This window comes from Sphaerodactylus townsendi, linkage group LG02 (assembly GCF_021028975.2).
Source record: "Sphaerodactylus townsendi isolate TG3544 linkage group LG02, MPM_Stown_v2.3, whole genome shotgun sequence".
NCBI lineage: Eukaryota > Metazoa > Chordata > Lepidosauria > Squamata > Sphaerodactylidae > Sphaerodactylus > Sphaerodactylus townsendi.
Genome location: NC_059426.1, coordinates 122,879,965 through 122,901,295, shown reverse-complemented (window position 1 = coordinate 122,901,295; position 21,331 = coordinate 122,879,965). Strand labels below are relative to the sequence as shown.

Sequence of the window (21,331 nt, the reverse complement as noted above, 5' to 3'; positions counted from 1 at the left end):
TCAGTCTTAAAAACACAACAAAGAAGTATCAAATTCCGCTGCAGAACATGCAGCTCAGCAAAACAAAATGTTGTACCAAACCAAAATGAGTAGCATTATTAAAATGTACCTAATCTAAGATGGAAATCTGCCTATTAATTGGTTATTTAAAAAGTGAGCTGCAATTTTTGCTGTGGTAATAATACAGTTAAAATATTATGCTAAATAACTGTTGGGAATCCATACAGTGTGAATGGCACTATAGAAGCTTAAACAAATCACTGTTCTGTACAAGGTACAAACATACACACACACAGTCTGGAGCAGCCTGTTGGTGTGGCAGGAGCAGAAACCACAAAGGCCCCCTTCCCACCTATCCCAGCTAGGTCTCTGCAGGAGTTGGGGCTCTCAAGGTCTCCTGGGAAGTGTAGTTCCCACTAGGCTGATTTTCAGTCGGCTGCACTAAGATGGGGGGGTGCAGGGGGCGGGGCACAGGAGGGCAGGGTCCAGGCACCATTTTGCCCCAGGCACTGTCTCCCCGCCCCCACGCCTCTGCATTCAGATAATAACATTCTTAATGACAAACATCCTCTCAAACATGTCTATCCAGGCCAGGGCTTTCCAGCACCCCCAACAACAAATTCAAAGCAGATGATCTGGGGAGAAGATGTAATGTTTTAACTTTCATGGCAGTCAGGAATGTGACATAATGTCTGCTTACTACACATTACAGGAGAAAAAAATAAGGGATTCCTGCTTTCAGTGGCAGCCATATAAGCCACAATATTTAATCCTGTCCTGAAAGATAGTAGCCACTGACGATGGCTTAATAGTTTGGGATCTCAAATTGGAACCTGATGAGTTTCAACAGAGAGGCACCAATCTGATGCAAGGTTCAATGCGTGTAAGCCCATGAATTTCAATGAGAGTTTAAGTCTGTCTCTTGATTTCTGTGTCTGGGCAGCGATTTGTCAAAGTGTTGCCTGATGGGCAGCCAAGGCCATGACAAAAACATATTAATGGTTCTTAATTACTGTGGAGGATTTTCCTGAATGGGCAATTTAAGAGCAGTTTGAGTTTAGACAAGAGGAAAAGAAATAACTGTGGGTTTAACTTAACTACACTGGGGGACAAATGGAGTTTAATTTAACTAAACTGGGGGACACCAGAACATCAGTGTCAGAAGAATTTGAAGACCAAATCCAAATAGGACTTCAGTTCAATTAAGACTGTCAGGGGTAGGGTTAAGTCTTTCTTTTGAACAGTTTTCCTAGCTTGAGATGGCCCTAGCAGAGCTGTTCTTTGCCCCACTGGGGCAAACAAGGATGCCCATAGCAACTTTGTATACTGATAATAATTTCACTAAGGAAAATGACACAGGGGAAAGACTGAAACTTCCCTCTCACTACAATTAGTACAAATCAGGATTCTGTGTGCCCTTTTATAATACTTAACATTAAACAAATAGACCTCCCATGTTTGTTTTGCTCCTAATAAGAATGTTAGTGAATTTGTTGCCTTTTTAAGAACATAAGAACTAGCCTGCTGGATCAGACCAGAGTCCATCTAGTCCAACACTCTGCTACTCGCAGTGACCCACCAGGTGCCTTTGGGACCTCACATGCAGGATGTGAAAGCAATGGCCTTCTGCTGCTGCTGCTCCTGAGCACCTGGTCTGCTAAGGCATTTGCAATCTGAGATCAAGGGGATCAAGGAGGATCAAGATTGGCAGCCATAGATCGAGTCAGTTGCTCACACTGTACGTCTATACAAATAATTCAGTAGTGTATCCCAGGCGCACCAGAAAAAGTGAGAGCTGCTAGGAAGTGTAACCCTGTAACAGGCAGCTAAAGCTGTTCATGCTGCAGACTGCAACAGCTGTTTGGAAACAGCGGGTAAAGTCAAAACATGGAACCCAGAGACAACTGCCTCTTCCCTCCTGCCTCCATTTGCCTGAAAAACCTTCCTTTCACATCTTCACTGGCACTCTGCTGGCTCCCCACTTTGCCAAAGCCAAGGTCCAGCTTTGCAAACTGTGGGGGAAGGATTGCCTATGGAGATGAGGAGAACTCTACCCATCTTCACAGGTACCCTACTGGCTCCCCCCACCTTGCAAAGCCAGGATCCAGCTTTGAAAACAAAAGGTAGCAAGGGGGGGAAGCAACAACAGGTAGCAGTGCCCCCCTCACCTTGCAAAGCCGGGATCCAGCTTTATAAACAACAGGTTGCCGAGAGAAAGAGAGAGCTGGGGTAGGGGGCCAGAAAACAGTTGGGGTAGCAGGGAAACAAGACAGAGAGAGAGAGAGCTGGGGTAGCAGGGCAGAAAGAGAGAGAAAGAGAGAACTGGGGTAATAGGGCAGAGAAAAAGTGAAGGGGTGGCAGAAGGGGTAGAACAGACAAAAAAGATGGTCAAGGGGGGGAAAGGCAGGAGGGGTTGACCCCTTTGGTGGGCACCATTAACCCACCAACAGCTGTCTAGAGCCCACTGTATTGTTTAGCATAATAGGCTTTACTGCTAGTTTGTAAATAAAACTGATAGTTTAAAAATGTAAATCTTTAAGAGCTCTATCATCTAAATGAAATTAAATGCTGCAGCAATATACTAGTTTCTTACTGTGTTGAAAAGTAACAGTACTTAAGTTCTCAGTGAAGGCTGTCATCATTCTTGGTTTTTTTTATATTAATTGCTCTCTTCTATAGCCACAAACAATTTTTATTCCTGAATGATAAGTTCTAATGTTGATCAAAAGAAGTTACATAAAAAGTAAAAATCAAGCATTACCCTTTCAGATATGCACTGCTATCTTTACAGGTTTATATAGAGTGTCCAGGTTCTCACTATGAGATCATCAACTAATAAGTCTCAAAATACAGACATCAATTGCACTTTACATTAATTCTTCATTTTGACAAATATTTATGAAGAAACTTACTGGTTTAATATCTCGATGTAAAAACCCAACCGAATGAATGCTCTCAATAGACTCCAGAATTTGCCTCCCAAGCCGCAAGGTAGTACCAATTGTGAAGGTTCCCCTAGACTGACTTCTACGTAGATCTGCCAAGTTCCGACCCTGAGAACGTCAGAAAGTATTTTCAGTGCAGAGGCCATAAATACACTTGCAGAACCAGCAACTATCAGCTCACAATGAAGGAATTCTTTCTGGCAGATTAATTGGCATTTACAGTACCCAAAATATTTTAGAAGATAGATAGGTACTTTTAAAAAATACTCTGAAAATCCCTCCTGCAGTACTAGAGGCTTATTTGTTCAATGAAGCCAGTGCACTGGCATTTTGATTAGAGTGAATCATGAAATTCAGAAACAAGTCAGAGTCATGTTTCCACCTCCTACATTGTTAACACTAAAATAAAAATACAGAAGCAACATGTAGTCATGACATTCAAATAATCCAACTGTGGATTGTAGTTTCCCTCAAAGCTAGAATTCAGACCATTTTTGAAGTCACTTTGCAGTTCTGCTTTGGAGGGAAACATGAACAATGTAGTTTGCTGGCTCAGACTTAATGGCAAAGTTATGGTTACTAAGCCCTTCGGGGATCGGGCGGTATAGAAATTGAAACAACAAATAAATAAATAAATAATGAAACATAATAAAAAGGAATGCCACAGATGAGAAGGGAGAATGCAAGCCAACTGCTTGTTTCCATCAGTCAAATTATGTACTGGAGGATCATCTGAACCAAGCCTCTGAACATCTATCTATTCATTTTTAGAAAAAATAAAAATACTATAATAGAACTGGCTACTATCTTACTTTTAAAATTAGGCAGATAGAAGTCTAATAGAGACCAATTAGATTTTCATGAGTCTGAGCTTTCATGAGTCAAAGCTCACTTAGTTAGATATCTAAGGTGTTACTGTTCTATCACAGACCAACACAGCTGCCTCTGAAACTTTAAAACAGGGTTTTCCTTACAGCTTGCAACCTTTATTACACCACAGTTACTCATAAGTATATCATACCAGTCAAGAACCCAAGCTCATGCTTGCTACACAGAAGCAAAACACAGGATCAATCACCAGGCTCTCACCATGGACATATTGTATTGTATTATTCGATTTATATACCGCCATTCCCCCGAAGGGCTCAGGGCGGTGAACAACTGCATAATAAAAAACATCAGTAATCATAACATCAAGCAACAAAACATCAACAAACACAGCAGAAATAAACCTAGCATCAATAAGCATAGCATTATAACATATCATTATAATCAACAATAAACATAGCATTATAAATATAGCATTATAAACAATAAGAACATCAGTAATCGTAACATCATAAGTTATAAGGCAGCAATACTGATAACAACAAACATAATCAACATAGATGTACAATATTTTGCAGGTCTGTTTCCTCGTCACGAGCAGGAAGTTTCGGCGGAAAGTCTGTCTGCAAGTCAGTTTAAAACATGGGTAGGTCGTAGTCGCTTGCCAAGACATTCAAGAATTCTTCCTATTAAGCAGACAACCCAACCCACATGATTTTTTTCACCTGCTGCCACATCTAATGGCAATGGACAATGTGACCTGAGGGTGGGACTTGGTTGCCCTACTCCCATCAAAGTAATACTTTTCTCCCATACCATACAGGGAGCCATTTTGCTGTTCCCAACCAAGTTGTTCTGGCTTCCCCAGAAATTCCTCAGAGGTTTCAGTTGAACTGGAACATCAAAATTAGAGAATATTTTGATCATTGTAGAATTCTTTTGGCCTCTTTCTATGGCCCTTTCCGCGACGTAATAAAATACAAGCTACCCTGGGGGAGGGAAAAAAGCGCTTCGTCCCAAAGGAGCTGGCTGTTAAAGCATGGGGCGCCCGAGCTGCTTTTGCAGCCGCCACAACTGCCCTCAGCCTCCTCCCCAGCGGCGCGAAGCCGCCATTTTCCCACCTCACTCCCCAAACGAGGTTTTTGGAAAACGGCGGCTTCCAGCCACTGCCGTGCGAACGGCAGCAGCTGGAAGGCGCCATCCCTCCCCCCTTTGCCCAATTGACCTACCTTCTCTGCGACCATCCGGCGCGTCGCTGAGGCCTAGGGACACGCCCCCCCTGCCCTGCAACTCCGGAGAGAAGGTAGGTTGATCAGACGACGGCGCTCCGTGGCGCCGTCTTCTGTTTCTCTGCAGCATGAACCCCGGGGGGGTTGGGTCGGCGTCATGTAGTAGCAACAAACCTTGTTTTTCTTGATGACACTGGGCCAGAGTTGAGAGGGGGTCTATAACAGGGATATGCACCAATTTTAAAAGTATTTTTCTGGGTCAGGTTTAACAGACCCAAAATCTGAAAAACACCATTTTGGCTCCATTGAAATGGGACTGCTTTCTTCAGTTTGGCATATCCAAACGAACACCACTTGTCTGTAACCCAATTATTGCATAAACCAGGGGTCACCAACTTTTCTGAGCCTGCAGGTACCTTGGAATTCTGATATAGCATGGTGGCTGCAGCTACAAAATGGCTGCCACAGCTTACTTTTATTCACACTGTGAAAATTTTTTTGCTGAAATGTTTTATCTAAGGAAACGTACGTATAAATGATTTATTTGTTCACAGTGTTACTTTTCACACGTAACTCATTTCATTTAGACGTGTTTATCAACCTATGGATGCTGTCCCAGGAGTGCGGTGTGAAGCTTGAGTTCTGGGCTTTTATAGTTTAATTGACCTGTACATACTCTTTTTAAAAAAACAAAAAAACGGGTCACTATACACCAAAGACATTTGGACTTGTGGATCTCTGTATCAAAAAAGCTGGGAACCACTGATTTACACAATGAAAGTAGAATATAAGAAACTCACCTGCAACTGCATGACAACATAGTTAAATCTATCATTCCTTCCACAGCCAACAAATTTACAGACATGATCTTTCCCTGAGAAAAAAGAAATACATTTCCTCATTTTTTATTTTACATTTCAAGAAGGGAATAAATTCCATTGAAAGTTAAAAATAAAACATTTCTGTGAAAGCAAAAATTTTTCAACATTTTAATTGCTATAAATTTTTAAATGGCCAATGTTAATGAATTTACCCTAATAATAGAGTGAAGGAAAACCCATCCGAGATGCCCCCCACCTACAGGAGAATACAATTAACTTTGGGGTCAAATATATACAGCATGTACTGCTTTCCAAAAAATGTACTGATCTGAAGTGAATGAGACCTCAGCACCAACATATTTTATAGATGCAGCAGTATCCTGAAAGTACACTGCCCAAATAAGGAGCTCCCTCTGCCTCCCAGCTGGGGTTTGAGGAAGCCAATTAATCCATTGGAGGCACTTTTTGGAGTGCCACGAACGGATTAACTGGATTTACATTTATTCCTATGGGAAATGGTGCCTCGGTTTTCGTTGATTCCTTTCAGACGAATTATCGATGAAAACTGAGGTACCACTATATTGCCATCGTTAACTGCATTTTACTTCATCGTTCCAATGTAATAAAGGCATTTAAAATTAGAGCTGTCTCAGGAAGCCAGTTTTAATTGGAGCAATAACTCCCTAACTAGTTTGAGAACCAACTCTGAAATCAGCTTTTTATTAATGTTGAAGTTCAACGTAGAAAGACATTGGGAGCCAGAATGGTGTAGTGGTTAAGAGCAGGTGGATTCAAATCTGGAGAACCGGGTTTGATTCCCCACTCCTCCACCTGAGTGCCAGAGGCTTATCTGGTAGAACAGATGTGTTTCCACACTCCTGCTGGGTGACTTTGGTCTAGTCACAGTTCTTTGGAACTCTCTCAGCCCCACCTACCACACAAAGTGTCTGTTGTGGAGCGAGGAAGGGAAAGGAGATTGGAAGCCACTTTGAGTCTCCTTACAGGAGAGAAAGGTGGGGTATAAATTCAAACTCTTCTTCTTCAATAACACTGTTAAAATGTGTTCAACCAAAGCAAAACAATCAAAGTTGCACTTATCTGTTGTTTGTTGAGTGGTCTTCTGTGCAGGCATACATGGGGACTGCACACGCACAGGACTACCCCTGGAGGAATCACAAACTTCTAGAAAAGCTCTGCTCTGCAGAGTGTTCCCTTCCCCTCCCCACGAAGTGCTGGTGGCTGCTTTGCCACCTAAACCATCATATGAGATGGGGAGGAGGGAGGGAGCGCCCTTCCCTTAGCTCTTCTACAGCCACCATGGAACTGAGAAAAGATCACTCTCATGAAAACTTCCTGTTCCCATTAATCGCCTGGATTTTACCAATTAATTCTCCACTCCTGTTTCGTTTCCATCATTGAATTCTGTCATCTTCCTTCTCTTATGTGCCGTATGGTTTAGATTCTAAGCCTTCCAAAGCATACAGTGAATCACTTCAATATTCCACACATTGCTTAGAATGCTCATTTAACCTGTGCCATCTGCCAAAGGGTTGTTAATGGAAGGATATGTTGAATAGCATTGAGGTTTCCGTCCTTAGGGATAGCATTTAACAACTAACAAGCCAATGCAATTAACATTTTTATCCATGTTTTCAAACAATAAACACCTTCATAGCTGATTAATTCCTGGAGATATTATCTCCCATCCAGTGATCTCAGTAAAAGATTGGAATGAGGCAAAGAGAAAGGGAAGTAGTAACTTGCATCATTATCTGACAAGATGTCTACTTGTGATAGAGAGCTATGTGTCACACATTCCATCTCTCTTGCATACATACAATCTATCAGGAAATCCGTGATTTTTTTGATATTTTGATATTTCTCAGGCATAATTTGCATTTAATGTTTATTAAAAATAAAAGGATTTTTTTATCTGCCTTACCTTGAAGTTTTTTCAATACAGCCACTTCCATTTTCAGAACTTGCTTTGGCTGCTGAGCTGACTCGACCTTCAATGCAACATTCTCTCGAGTAAGCAAATCAAGTGCATCATAAATTTCTCCAAATCCTCCACCTCCTATCTTTCTCAACTGCAGGAAATAAGAATATTTGTTACTGTGCATTTTTTGTTACTGTGCATTTTTTGTTACTTTTAAATTCAGTAGCCTATACTTTCATTTTGTTCATTAAACTGCACAAGAGGGAAACAAACCAGACCTAGGAACTTTACTAAAAAACAGCAAAAATACTCAGAACTCCTCTGAGGTCCTGTGCTTCCAGAGGAGGAAGGAAGAAATCTAAAGAGGAAGGGGGTACTCTCTTTCCTTGGAGCCCAAAGAATGACCCAATATCCTCCAGGAATTTTGGAAGGAGTTACCTACCGGTAAACATCAGAATGTTCTCTTTTTATCAATCAATCAGACCCACTATTACATAAAGATACATATTTGCCGTTGAAGCCAACTCAAAAAGGAATGCTATGTGCTAATGCTTGTACTAATATTTTCAAAGTCTGCATAAATTGAATATACACTGGCAACATTTCTGATTTCTCAGAAGTTAAGCAGACAGCTGAATAAGACTTCCAAAACATGGCTATAATAGCTCCCTTCGGTTCCTATGACTAGCAAAACAAAAATTATGCAAAGCAGTACAAATTGCAGAAAATATGGAAAATAAGAATTTATATAAATGTTCTTCATTTGTTTGGCTTATGAAGCACTACCTAGATATAGCACTTAGTGCTGATATATGGAAGGCTGTGGTCAGTTGTACTTACTGCAATAGAAACCAAACCCAGGGCAAGGGATGGAAAAGGGATGGGGGAAACTGAAGGTGAACCACATGCTTCTCTGCGTATCAACTGCTTCACCCTCCTCAACCTGGCAATCTGTAGAATCTGAAGGCAGAGGGCTACATATACACACATGATACTAAATTATTTATTAGCTGTGGGGGAGGTGATGGTGGAAAGAGGTAACATATTTGGCGCAAGCCTGTGGATATTTATCAGTGGAACACAGCCAACAGCATCTTTGATACACTCTTCCTGGCTCTATTTCTGGTCCTGGTCAACAGATGTGGTCTGGAACTTCTACACTTCTCAAGCATGCATCGGCTATAGCACACGGAGAGAGGGGATTCCAGTTCCTAGGCAAGCACAGATTCAAAATGGATTGGGACCACAGTGTGTGATGAGAGTGTATTTAGCCCTACTCCATGACATTTTCTCAACCTGACACAACCCCAGGGAGCTGCTTTTTGCCCTGATGGGGGAAAACTAACCTGTATTTGTTTCCCCATTGGAAAAAACAGTGGCATCATGGGTTAATTCAGGTTGTGAAAACAGTGGAGGGGGGGAGGTAAAGCCCCCCTTTTCACACATGCTGTAGTCCCAACCAAATTTGAGCCCCTGAAAAAGATCACTGAAGTGAAACCGTTCTTTATTTTTTGAGACCGTAAACATGTCAGAAAGAATTAACATAGGTATGTGTGGATGAGCAGGCAGCTACTACCTATTTATGGGCTTATTTACAAAACTAACCAACAACATACCTTTAAAAAGTAAGTAATATACTCACCACTTTCCATCTTTCTTTCACCAGTATTCCCACACTAAGAATATCTGGCTGTTCCCCTCCTCCACTCATTGTAATCTCCCGTAGTGATGCTGCTGCTATACAAAGCCTACCTCTGTAGAGACCAACCGGTTCTCAGAAGTAGCTTCCATTTAAGCAGAGGCTGTAGAAACAAACAGTAGTACATGAGAACTTGTTAATTAAAACAAATAGAATAGTTGTTCTCCTGTTCAAATTGACTCATTTTTTACTTTTACAAACTAGAACTGAAAGACATCCAAAGAACTTCAATAAAAGTAAGTTTGATTATTTTTTTAAAAAAATCTTGATATATTGAATTATTGAGAAAAACAGTGTGTCACCTTGCATTTTTCAACATTTCTTTAATCAAACTGGAGGGGGGACTTTCAGCAGTAAATAACAAAGTCTTTGTAACTTCTTAGTATGTGATAGCTTTAAGAATTTGGGTGGGGGGAACAGGGTTTCCCTCAGTACGCCTCTGAAACCATGGGATTGAAAACACCTTCGATATGGGATAAATGTGGCATGCAATTAAGACCTGAGGCAAGACACAACTGGTTTCCACTTCCTACCTGCTACATAGGAAAAACATTTTATAGAGTTGCAAAGTACAATACCCAGGAAGAACATAATGCAAATGCTTATTAAGAAGCATCACTCCTAGGATCTAGAAAAAACGGAACTATATCATATTAAATACAGTTTTTCCTGTTAAGAAATAATGTACATAGCAGAAACCATTCAAGAGCCTTGAAAGTCTGTTGCTGTTAATTTTTTTCTAATTGTATGGATAGCTAAAACATCAATATATGCATTGTGGCATAAGCTTTCATAAGCCAGGATCTACTTTGTCACATACACTAAGTGCTTCATTCCACTGGCAGATATATCACACCACTGTGACAAATAACATTTATGTACAGTTATATATGGCTTTGCCAGCTCAATATAATGCTTCATGTATACAAAAAAGTGGGCTCTGGTTTACCACAATAATTCAATAATCTTCAGAAGGTGCCAAAAGAGTCATTGTTATAACACACACTTCATTCTCAAGCTATCCAGTTACCATTAGACACTGATTAATTAGGTGCAATATCACAAACAAAATGAAACAGAGGGAAAAATTGCTGTAGATGTTGGATAGAGTTCATTAACGCTGAAGGTTGTGGAGCTCTGCGAATGCCTTTCTCTCCTAACAGAGGCATGAACGAAACTGGAACGAAAGGGGACTGGAGGACAGCAGAGGAAGTGATGAAAATTAAGTTCCTGCCTCCTAGCAATAGAGGAAAGGAAATCCCATGCAAGATGTCCTCCGATTCCAGGAGAATTCTTTAAATTATAAATAACTATAGTGATGCCTTCTGAAAGATTTGCCACAATTTGTAAGGACATATAAACTAGAATTATAGGTATCACCAGTAAAGAAAGGTTATCTCAGTCCTACCAATGTTCCTAGCTTTCCATTCATGCTTCCCACACACAAAAATATTTTTATTTTAATACTGCAATGGCCTTCACTCAGTTTGATCAAGCCAGTGATTAGAATACACTTTGATATACATACTAGTTGTGATCAAGAAGGTTTAATGAAAAAGGTCATCTTAAAATTGAAATAGAGAACATCATTTAAGCCAGTGAGTCTTAACTTTTAACTCACTACCTCCCACTACATATGCAACACACAGCCCACCAAAGCAGGCAACTTAATTTATATAACTCCAAATCAGACAACATAATTGGGAGAAACCAGTTTTCCAAAATAAGCCTATGTTTATTTGAGTCTGACTATTTTTGGAGAACCTGTGTCCCTTATATCGGGTGCCATTACAGCGTTCCCTCTGTGATTTTCTTTCTAGAAGCGAAAACATATTAAGTGTCATGGATGAAGGGTACATTTCTGTTTGATTCCTGTTTGCTATGTGCCTTTCTTTAAGGGCTGGGCAAAAGAAATCTGGGATTTTATCCTTAGAGCAGGGTGTCTAGTGTAAAATAATTGTCCTCCAGTGGCTGTCAAAAGCCACCACAAGTGGGGAGATAGCTTAAATTCTTCTATCTCAAAATGCCCACAAAATTCATAGATCACCCCTTGAAAAGTAGGGTTGCCAATCACCAGGTGGGGCCTGGAGATCTACCAGAATGTGAATAGATCTTCAGGCTATATAGAGAAAATGGCTGCTTTTAAAGGTGATTTTACATCATTATAGCCTATGAGGTCTCTCCTCTCCCCAGGCACCACCACCACCCCCACCACCCCGCGCACCAAATCTCCAGACATTTCCCAGTCTGGAATATGCACCAATTTAAGAATAACTGAATTAATTAGTTCATCAGTGCCTCAATAAATTTACCAGAGAAATCCTATCACTGAGTTCCATCACATGATCAAGAGCAGTATTCCTATCAAATCTCCTTGTGCCAAAAGAACAAAATGTACCAACATACTGGATTCAAACCAATTCAGACACAACAATAGCTCTGTACTGGTGAATATAACATTAGTGAAACCTCACAAGAACAGGTCACTACTAGCACAACAGGCACAAATGGGCAGTGTCAGGGGCATAAGCTGGCTGGATCTTGAATTTATGAACCATTTAGGCCCCCACTATGCCTCTTCTGATGACACTGGGAATTTGACAGGAAGTAGAGACTTCTTCCACTTATCAGCCTTCACCATCCATCATTCCCCAACTTGGCAAATATGAGTAGTGTGGCAGGCTCGGCTGCAGTGTTGGTCACTAGGTGGTGGACTGACTACTGCTACAAATATAAACAATAGTTTCCAGGTACATAAGAAAGTCTAACAAATATAATTTTTAGCCTTCCCAATACATCTGGATACTGATGACAGCATATAGAGGCTCACACAGAGAAGTATGGAAGAAGAGGGATGGGCAGCCCAATTCAAAGCCAGAGGCAGCCGGGAACAATGCTGCTGCTACACCATGTTGTTGCCTCCAGAGGGATTTCTGGCAAGAAAAACGAGAAAAACCCTGCCACCAGAAAGCCCTCCATAGGGCTAAATGGAGTTATGACACCCAAAAGGACAGCATAACTCAGAGCCCCAGGCCGCAGCATGCCTGGCTGCAAAGCCCAGGTGGAAGACGACTAAAGTCGGTTCCACCCCAGGAACACCCCTGCCTGCCTGCTCCTGTGCCAGTGTTTGGGTGGTTTGCTGTTGCCTTTCCTAGTCATCTACCAACCAAAATGTCACAAACCAACACAAACCTTTCAAATTCTCTAGAACTCTTGATAAAGCTGATCATTTGTGTGGGATAGAATTAATTAGTTCAAGGCATGGGCGCGGGGGGGGGGGGGCAAACCTCAGGATCCATAGTTATGGTCATAAAATTGAAAATGGACATCCTTGTCTCACATCATCTTGTTGATATAACATTTCCTTAGTTCATCTTCAATACTGGAAAAGGGCCAAAATAGAAGAACAATACAGAAAGTTTAGCTTTCCTTGCCTGCATCTTCTGACCTTGTTAAAAACTAGACCCCTTCCCTGTCTCCCTTTAATATCTTACCTCCAGTTGTGGCTAATTTATTTATTTTAGTTAGTTTTATATTTATACCCTGCTTTACCCCCAAAGGGCTCAGGGAGGCTTACAATGGCATAAAGCCTAAAATAGAAGAAGGAGGAGGACGAGGAATTTGAGTTTGGATTTATAACCCCCATTTTTCTCCTGTAGGAGACTCAAAGGGGCTTACAATCTCCTTGCCCCTCCTCCCTCACAACAAACACCCTGTCAGGTGGATGGGACTGAGAGAGCTCCAAAAAGCTGTGACTAGCCCAAGGTCACCCAGCTGGAGTGTGTGGGAGTGCACAGGCTAATCTGAATTCCCCAGATAAGCCTCCACAGTTCAAGCGGCAGAGCAGGGAATCAAACCCGGTTCCGCCAGATTAGAATGCACCTGCTCAGCAGAGAAGCAGCAGTGGCTTAGGAGGTTAAGAGCTCGTGTATCTAATCTGGAGGAACCGGATTTGATTCTCCGCTCTGCCGCCTGAGCTGTGGAGGCTTATCTGGGGAATTCAGATTAGCCTGTGCACTCCCACACACTCCAGCTGGGTGACCTTGGGCTAGTCACAGCTTCTCGCTCTCTCAGACCCACCTACCTCACAGGGTGTTTGTTGTGAGGGGGAAAGGGCAAGGAGATTGTAAGCCCCTTCGAGTCTCCAACAGGAGAGAAAGGGGGGATATAAATCCAAACACCACCACCACCTTCACCTCCTCCTTCTCTTAACCACTACGCCACTGCTACATAAAACTCATAAAAGCCAATAAATAACAATCAATAAAAACAAATAATAAAACCATTTAAAACAATCCAACTAAAAACCCCAGATGGCGAAACACATTGTTTCTCCCACGGGAGGCTCAGGAAAGATATCGTAATCGGGAAACATCTGGCTGGCTTGTTGGAAAGACCTGGCAGAACAGCTCTGTTTTACAACACCTGAGGAATTAGGTCAGGCTCCACTGGGCCCTGATGTTACTTGGCAGCAGGTTCCACCAGGCCGGGGCTGTAAAGGCCCGGCGCTTGCAACAGCCAGCCGGATATTCCTTGGGCCTGGGACCACCAATAGATTCCCCTCCTCTGAGCAGAGAGGTCTCTGAGGGCAATATTGGGAGACATGGTCCTTCAAATGTGTGGATCCAAGGCTGCTAATGGCCTTATAGGTTGACACCAGAACTTTGAAGATGATCCAATACTCGACGAGCAGCCAGTGTAGATATTCCAGGACTGCTGTTATATGGTCTCTACTAGCTGCTCCTGTAAGCAGCCTTGCAGCTGCATTTTGAACAAGTTTTAATTTCAGGATCAGTGTCAAAGGTAGGCCAGAGTAGAACCAATTGCAGTAACCTAGCCTGGAGGTAACCATCACATGGATGACTACAGCAAGGTCAGATTTGGAGAGGTAGGGGGCCAGCTGCCTAGCTTGGCAAGGGTGGAAAACAACTGTCTGGGCTGCTCTCATGACCTGCTCCTCAAATGAAAGGGTAGAGCCCAAGGTCACTTCAAAACTCTTCACTGATGAGGCCAGATGTAGGGCCTCACCATCTAAGGCTGGCAGTTGGAAGTTCCCTGCATTCTCTCCCCAACCCAGCCACAGAATCTCCATCTTCGCTAGATTAAGTTTCAGTCTGTCTGTTTTCAACCAGCTAGCCACAGTTTTCCTTTCCTTCACCCAGGTCTCCATGACACATGTCAGGCCCATCTGCAGTTCCTCAAGAAAATCCCAAAGAACAGTGGTTTTATTATTGATGGACCTGGCATTTATCAATACCACCGACGGAACAGGGTTATTAAGTCCTATCCTGCCACCCACATGCTGCGGGATAGGGTGCAGGCCTGCCCCCACCACTGTATCTACCCTGCCCTATAATCACTGGGATCCCAGATATCATCCTGGCCTCCACCTGGGGAACAATAAACTTAACTCAAACCAGTATTACACATGTCCCTCTGTGCACACTCTGATGATTTAAAACCTATTGTTTAAGTCCCTGGAGCAGCTCACTCAACACACACCCCCTCAGCCTACTCCACCTGCAGCACACAGTCCGCTAGCAAGGACAAGAAAGGATACCCCTCCCCATAAGTAACATAACTGATCCTGTATATATTTGGCTTGGTCATATGCCCCATCCCCAGCTGTGTTTCACTTGCTAATAGTACTTTTTGAGACAAAGTGTGCCTAAACAAATGTATCTTTCATTCTTTGCATTTATTGACACCACAAGCAGAAGACAAATGCAAGACTGCAACAATCATGATTATTTTTCATCTTGGATTGCACTGACTTTGGATGACCTCCATGTAAAGAAGAGAGTGAAAGAGCGACAGATACTATTTATAGTCATGGTTTCAGAGATCTATAGTGCTTAGTGTTTTTCTGGAACACTGCAAAAATTAGCAATCATTACTGTATATCTCTTTTTTTGTATTCTTCGTGGTGTTATTAGAGTATTTTCAACTATCCCCCACAAGGGAGAAAGTGGTAAAATTAGGCAAGTAGAATCCACGAGGGCTAAATTTAGATGTCATGAGATTAAGGCCAGGTTTGTATATACCTGGCTTGTTATTAGACTTGCAAAGGCACCCCCCTCCCACACAAATGTGATAAAGATTTAAAACTGCATCACAAGTAACTGGAGTTAACTTGGGACACTATAATGAAAGTATGTGTCTTAACTGGAATTACTTCTACTCACAAGTCAAGAATCTACACCAATCCTGGTTTAGAACTCTAGTTCACTAAGGGAAAACTAATTTAAGTCATGCACCGCATTTTTAAGTCACGGGTAATCAGAATTAATTTAAAATCACTTTATCGCACTTATGAGAGACAGGAGGTGGGAGAAACAAAGTACACAATCCCAGCAACAAGCTAGGTTCTTGAATATTCAGGTTTAATATTCATTTGATGTAATACAGCCTAGAAAAAATAATAATCTTTTTTAAAATTGTGTACTGAACCCTGCAGTATGTACACAAGTGCTCTCTTCAGAAAGAAACTGAGTAAAATGGCATACATGAAAGGAAAATTATGACCTGAGATGTAAAAGCTGTGGGTGGGAGGGGGATCAGGAAGAAAAACACCGGGGGGGGGGTTTCCATTTCATCCCCCTCTTTTGGAAAATTGCATGTTTGAAAGAACATTAAAAAACTTCCTGTTTTGTTTTTGGTAGGGAATTTTTAAATTTTTTAGTAATGAATGTGTAACACGTAGATAACAATAAACAATTCCCAAAGTACAGAATAGTACCCATCATTAACAACATGAATTTACTATCACACTATATCAATGAAGAGGGGGAAACTGTCAACATACATAAAGTCTTATAACTATACTATATCATTAAATTACCACAATAAACAATTCAATGTACCATATACCCGTCTAGTGTTTTATAAATGTAAACTGCATTGAATTTTAGCCTGTGAATGTTGGTAGCAATTATACCAAAAATGATGTTTACTTAGGCTTCAGCATATTTTTACTGGTGTTGAGATTAAAGATGTAATGGCCCAGGGAAGAAAAAGGGCAAAATTTGAAGGGGGTAGACCTGTTCACCTTCTATGGATTCCCTCCCCTATTTTCCCCCCAGTATGTATAAGCAAATCTCATTTTTTCCCTGCATAAACTGGTCAAAGGTTTTATTCTTACCCAAGAATAGAACTCTCAATCGTATTTTTCTGTTTTTATAATGATTTATGATATTCAAAGTCCTTTTGACATTATACCTCTTTGAAGTACTGATTTATAAGAGTGATAAGTTCAAATGCTAGTAATGAGTGGAGATTTTACCACCTTGTTTAAATGGTCAAGCTGGCCTACAGGATTGAAATCATGACACATTTTACTAGTTTTGGTCTTAAATTCAAGCTCATACCCCAGACCCAGCAGAATGAGTCGACCACAGCATTCCAGACACAACAGTATTTCTTTTATTATATTTGGCCTTTTGGCCCAGTGTATTTGTAAAAATTATTATTATTAGATTTCAGCTTTTTCTGCAACCCTGGGACTCTTTTCAGGCTTGTAGAAAGATTTATCTTGTTCAATCACTACTCTAGTCACCGGATTTAAATGCCCAAAGATTTGGCCAACTTGTAATACAATAATTTATTTATTTTATTTATGTATTGTTTAGATCTGTAGACCTCCCCATCCCCTAGGGGCTCTGGGCGGTGTACAACAACATCAACATATATCCAGCTTGCAACAAAATAAACAATTATTACATGTATTAAAATCCATTAAAATCATTAAAACAGCGGTCAATACAATAATAACAGGCGTCCCATAACCCAATTAATTAAAAAGCCTCCCCGAAAAGAGGGAACGGCCGGACTCCTCCTTAGGAGGGTAGCATAGATGTAAACAAAAGAATGGTAAAAGTAAATGAGTAGGGGGGGGGGGCGCATATCAGCAACTGGACACTGCAAAGGCCCGGCAGAACAGCTCTGTCTTGCAGGCCCTGTGGAATTCATTAAGGTCCCGGAGGGCCCGGACAGCTGGAGGGAGAGTGTTCCACCAGGCTGGGACCAAGGCTGTAAAGGTCGTAAACTATACAAATTGTTTACTCCAAACCACACTTCTAGAGTTGTCTCTTTAAAGGCATAAATTCCTTCTAGAGTTATCTTTTTAAAAGTGGGCCACAGACCAGCCCTCCTTAATGGCTGCTCCTGCCCTTTGCATTCTTCTCTTTCTTTCCTTTGTCAGCTTCTCATATCTCCTTTGTGACAATAATGAGGGGCAAAACCTATATGACAACTAGTACTTCATAGTAGTAACTGCAAGAAGTGAGGGGGGAGGTAGGATTGTTAATGGGAGATGCTCAGCATGCCATGGAAAAACCAGAGGAAAAAAAGAAAAGGTGTGTGCCTATGTGGGCTCTGTCTTGGGGCTGTTCTTTTAGCAGCCAAACCTCTTGCCCACTCCTTGGAGTGCTCCACTGCTCTTTACCTGCTATGGAAGATATACTGCACTGAGCCCCTTCACCACCAACTGCCATCTTTGCATACCTCCCTGAGTCTGGCTGGCCCTGCTCCTGAGTTTCATGTGGAGTTCAGGGGTGGGGTGAGCCCTATTCCCTGGCATTCAACTGTGCCCCTGCCCTGAACTCCATGGGAGTTTGGGATCGGGACATAGTTGCAAGGGGGGGCATGGTCCTGCAATGCACCCCCAGGGCAGTGGTGCCCAGAACTCCACCCCCCGAGCCCCCTCACTACATTACTGGCTTCTTATGTTCAAAGCCCAAAATGACTTGGGGCCAGGGAACTTGAAAGATAATCTCTACCCGATATTATGCAGCCCACCAGCTAAGCCCTGATTCAGAAGCACTGCTCCAAAAGTGAGGTGGGTAGCAACCAGAGACAGGGCTTTTTCAGTAGCAGCACCTCCCTTATAGAGTGCTCTTTCCCTTCCAGTTCACCTGGTGCTTATATTGTTTTGTATGCCACCAAGGCTAGATTCCTGGAAAGTCAGTATAATTTTTTTGTCTAAATAAATAGTGCCTCGAAGGAACCCATCTTCCTTCACTTGCAAGACTGTTCTGTCTAGTTCTTCACTTCTAAGGCTCCATCATGATGTTTCATTGTGCAGTTTCAATACCATGGCCAGAAGACAAAATAAGTGTTATAGACTACACCAGACATTCACATATTGAGAAAGTGAAAAAGTATACTTTCAAGTTTGCTATTAAATTTACCCTCCTCTGCAAAATCAGTTTAAAGACAATGATTTAAGACAATGATTTAACAAAATAAAATGTTTAATTTTAGTTACATAACTGAGCCATCACATGTCAAGACTACACATAAGTAAAACATTTTTCCCTATGAATGTCTAATCATTTCTACTTCCAGTATTGAGTTAACGGTATAAGAAAATTTTTAAAAACTGAAACAGAATGTAACTTATTTTTCTGTTAGTTGGTTTTGAAGTCCCATTCACTCACACAAAGAAAGTTAAAACATTACCTGCATAGGATTGGGAGAAAAGCTATGTCTAGTACAGCACAGCAGTATACAACTAACTGAACCTTTTTCACAACTGTCTAGCAAGTTAAAGCCAAGGGAAGGAAGGTTTCATTGTTCCTTATAAATCTCACTCCTACTATAATCAAAATGCTGTATGTGGCTTTAAATAGCCATTTTATTGATCAGCATCCAAACAAAACCCTTTGCAAAGTCATCTACTCTTATACAACTTTTCTGCATACCACATTAACCTAAACTGACTCAAGCAATGCACTTTGAATGCTATAAGATTAAAAAGCATTCTAAAAATCATGATTTTTCTATTGAATCACATTTCTAAATCTACTTCTATGGTTCCATGATTCACCCGCTTAAGTTTAGAATGAATTACCGTCACATTGAGTGAATTACCATCCTGTTGATGTTTTATAGAAGAATGGTAACAGCATTCAATAGAACTGCCTCTCGAGCTTACTTTTCCTACTCCTGCTGTTGCTAGCTGGTCATTTAAAAGATTTTTTGTGGCAGGAAAGCTTCTTTCGTTTATCACAGAGTATTTGTATTCATATGTTCAGGCAACTGCTGACAGCAGCAGCAATGATTAGACCCAACCTACTTCTGCCTTTGTGCTAGAACACATTTGTATGAATCAGGCAACATGAAAGCATCAATATCGCCAAATTTAAACACTAATCTAGTAATCCAGTCATCCCCACGCCCCTCATTTTAATAAATAAAACAAGCGCTGAAATAGTCATCAGTGACCTTAGATCAAATCAGGAAACAGCTCTTCCTCCACCACCACGCGCCCTCCCCGCCTCCTACCTGCAGAGCCCATAACATTGTAACAGCAGCATCACTTCAGGGAACGCTACACGGCATCGCCTACTACAACAACCTCCATCAGAACAGACAGCAAACTCGTTTCATGATCCACCTCGCCATCCTTCCCTGACCAACACACACTCTCCAACACTGCACGGCCAATGCCAGACCGACTGACCCTCCGACTGGACAGAGAGGGGGGGGAGAGAGAGAGGGAGGGAGGCAGAGCTCGACCAAGCGAGAACCTCTCTTGTGCAGAGCTCCATACTCTCATGCAGCATCCCCGCCCCCTTCTGTCCCTGCACGCAAAAGCGGAATAATGACCTGGGGGGATGGGGGGAGGTCAAACGGGATCACGGGTGGCCAATGCCCTGAAGGTTACCCTCCACTGGCTTACTCTTCAAACCGCTTTGGCCTGAGGCACCACAAATCACGGCTTCTCCGTCCCTTTCCTCTCAGTACTACAGGAGACGCATCCCGCCGATGCTCCAGCGCCAGGGAGGGCCGGCAAGAGTCTCTCTCTCTCTCTCTCTCTCTCTCTCTCTCTCTCTCTCTGCCTGAAGCATCCCCAGCAACAAGCGGGCCATCATCAGCCCTCGCACCTTCCTTCCTAGGCCTCCCGCTGTCCAGCATGCCCAGAACCCGCATACCGCGCCCACCCCCAACCCGTCCCTCTTCGTTTGATGGCAGCTCCTACCTGGACCGCAGCCGGCGGCGCCCCTTCCCGTCCAAGCGGGGCCGATACAGAAGCGGGCTCTTTCCCTCCGGAGGGTCCGGGGACGGATGGAGTGGACAAGAGCAGCGAGGGGCGGAGGAGGAGCGGCGGTCTTATCGCTCGTCCCACGTCGCCTCCCAGCTCAGCCCGGCGCAGTCCAGCAGCGGCCTCTGGCCCATGGCTTGGGAGCAGGCGGCAGCGGCGCCGTCGTCGTCTCTATGGTGATTGCGGGGCTGGGCTGAGAAGGAGCCCGAAGGAGCACGAGCGGGCGGGCGGGCGGGGCAGTTAACGGGGAGGCAGAGGCGATCAGCAAACAGCTCAGCGACACTCGCAGAACGGCCGTTGTCTCTGTCGCTGCGGGGTTAACCCCTTCATCGCCAACCCTCGCTGTCTCAGCAGGGGATAATGATGCTGATGCCGCTGCAGACCCGGAAGCGCCAGATTCTTCGCTCGTCCTACCTTCACAACAAGCCCCCTCCTCTTCCCTCGCCCTCCATCTAAGCGAGCCGGCTATTCCCTAAGCGCGACCGCCCACCCTTCTGACATCTTGGACTGTGATTGGGGTTCTCGTCAGGAACCGATGAATAGATTGGACAGCGGACTTTTCAATCACACACCCCCTTCTCTTCGACCCCGCAGCAGGCCGCCGTTTCTTAGAAACGCCGCTGTCTTCACGTTCGCTTGTGAGGCAGAGAGGTTGTTCATACGGCGCTAGTACGAAAAGCATTCTGGGAATTGTATTTTTCCCCAAAAAGCGCAAAAGGTTTTTTTCTTCAAGAGTGTTTGGTTTCTCAAATTACAGCTCAGGATGTGTAGCTGTGTTAGTATGTCCGTAGCAGTAGAAAAGAGCAAGAATTCAATAGCACCTTCA

At 42.8% G+C, this 21,331-nt stretch overlaps 1 protein-coding gene across 3 annotated transcripts in view; it reads right to left on the bottom strand.

Moving 5' to 3' along the window:
• The window catches only part of TTBK2 (tau tubulin kinase 2), a 74,775-nt gene extending 53,800 nt beyond the window's left edge, over positions 1-20,975 (bottom strand). For 2 of the 3 annotated variants that reach the window (XM_048484133.1, XM_048484136.1), the window contains exons 1-5: positions 20,443-20,975; positions 9,405-9,564; positions 7,766-7,913; positions 5,803-5,876; positions 2,913-3,053 (exon numbers count right to left, since the gene is read on the bottom strand). In XM_048484133.1, the coding sequence (XP_048340090.1) occupies positions 2,913-3,053; positions 5,803-5,876; positions 7,766-7,913; positions 9,405-9,473 (432 nt within the window). In that variant the 5' untranslated portion in view covers positions 9,474-9,564; positions 20,443-20,975. Of the gene's footprint in view, positions 1-2,912; positions 3,054-5,802; positions 5,877-7,765; positions 7,914-9,404; positions 9,565-19,311; positions 19,407-20,442 lie in introns of those variants that run through there. The other variant, XM_048484135.1, reaches the window with a different exon arrangement.
• Positions 20,976-21,331: the final 356 nt, after the last annotated feature.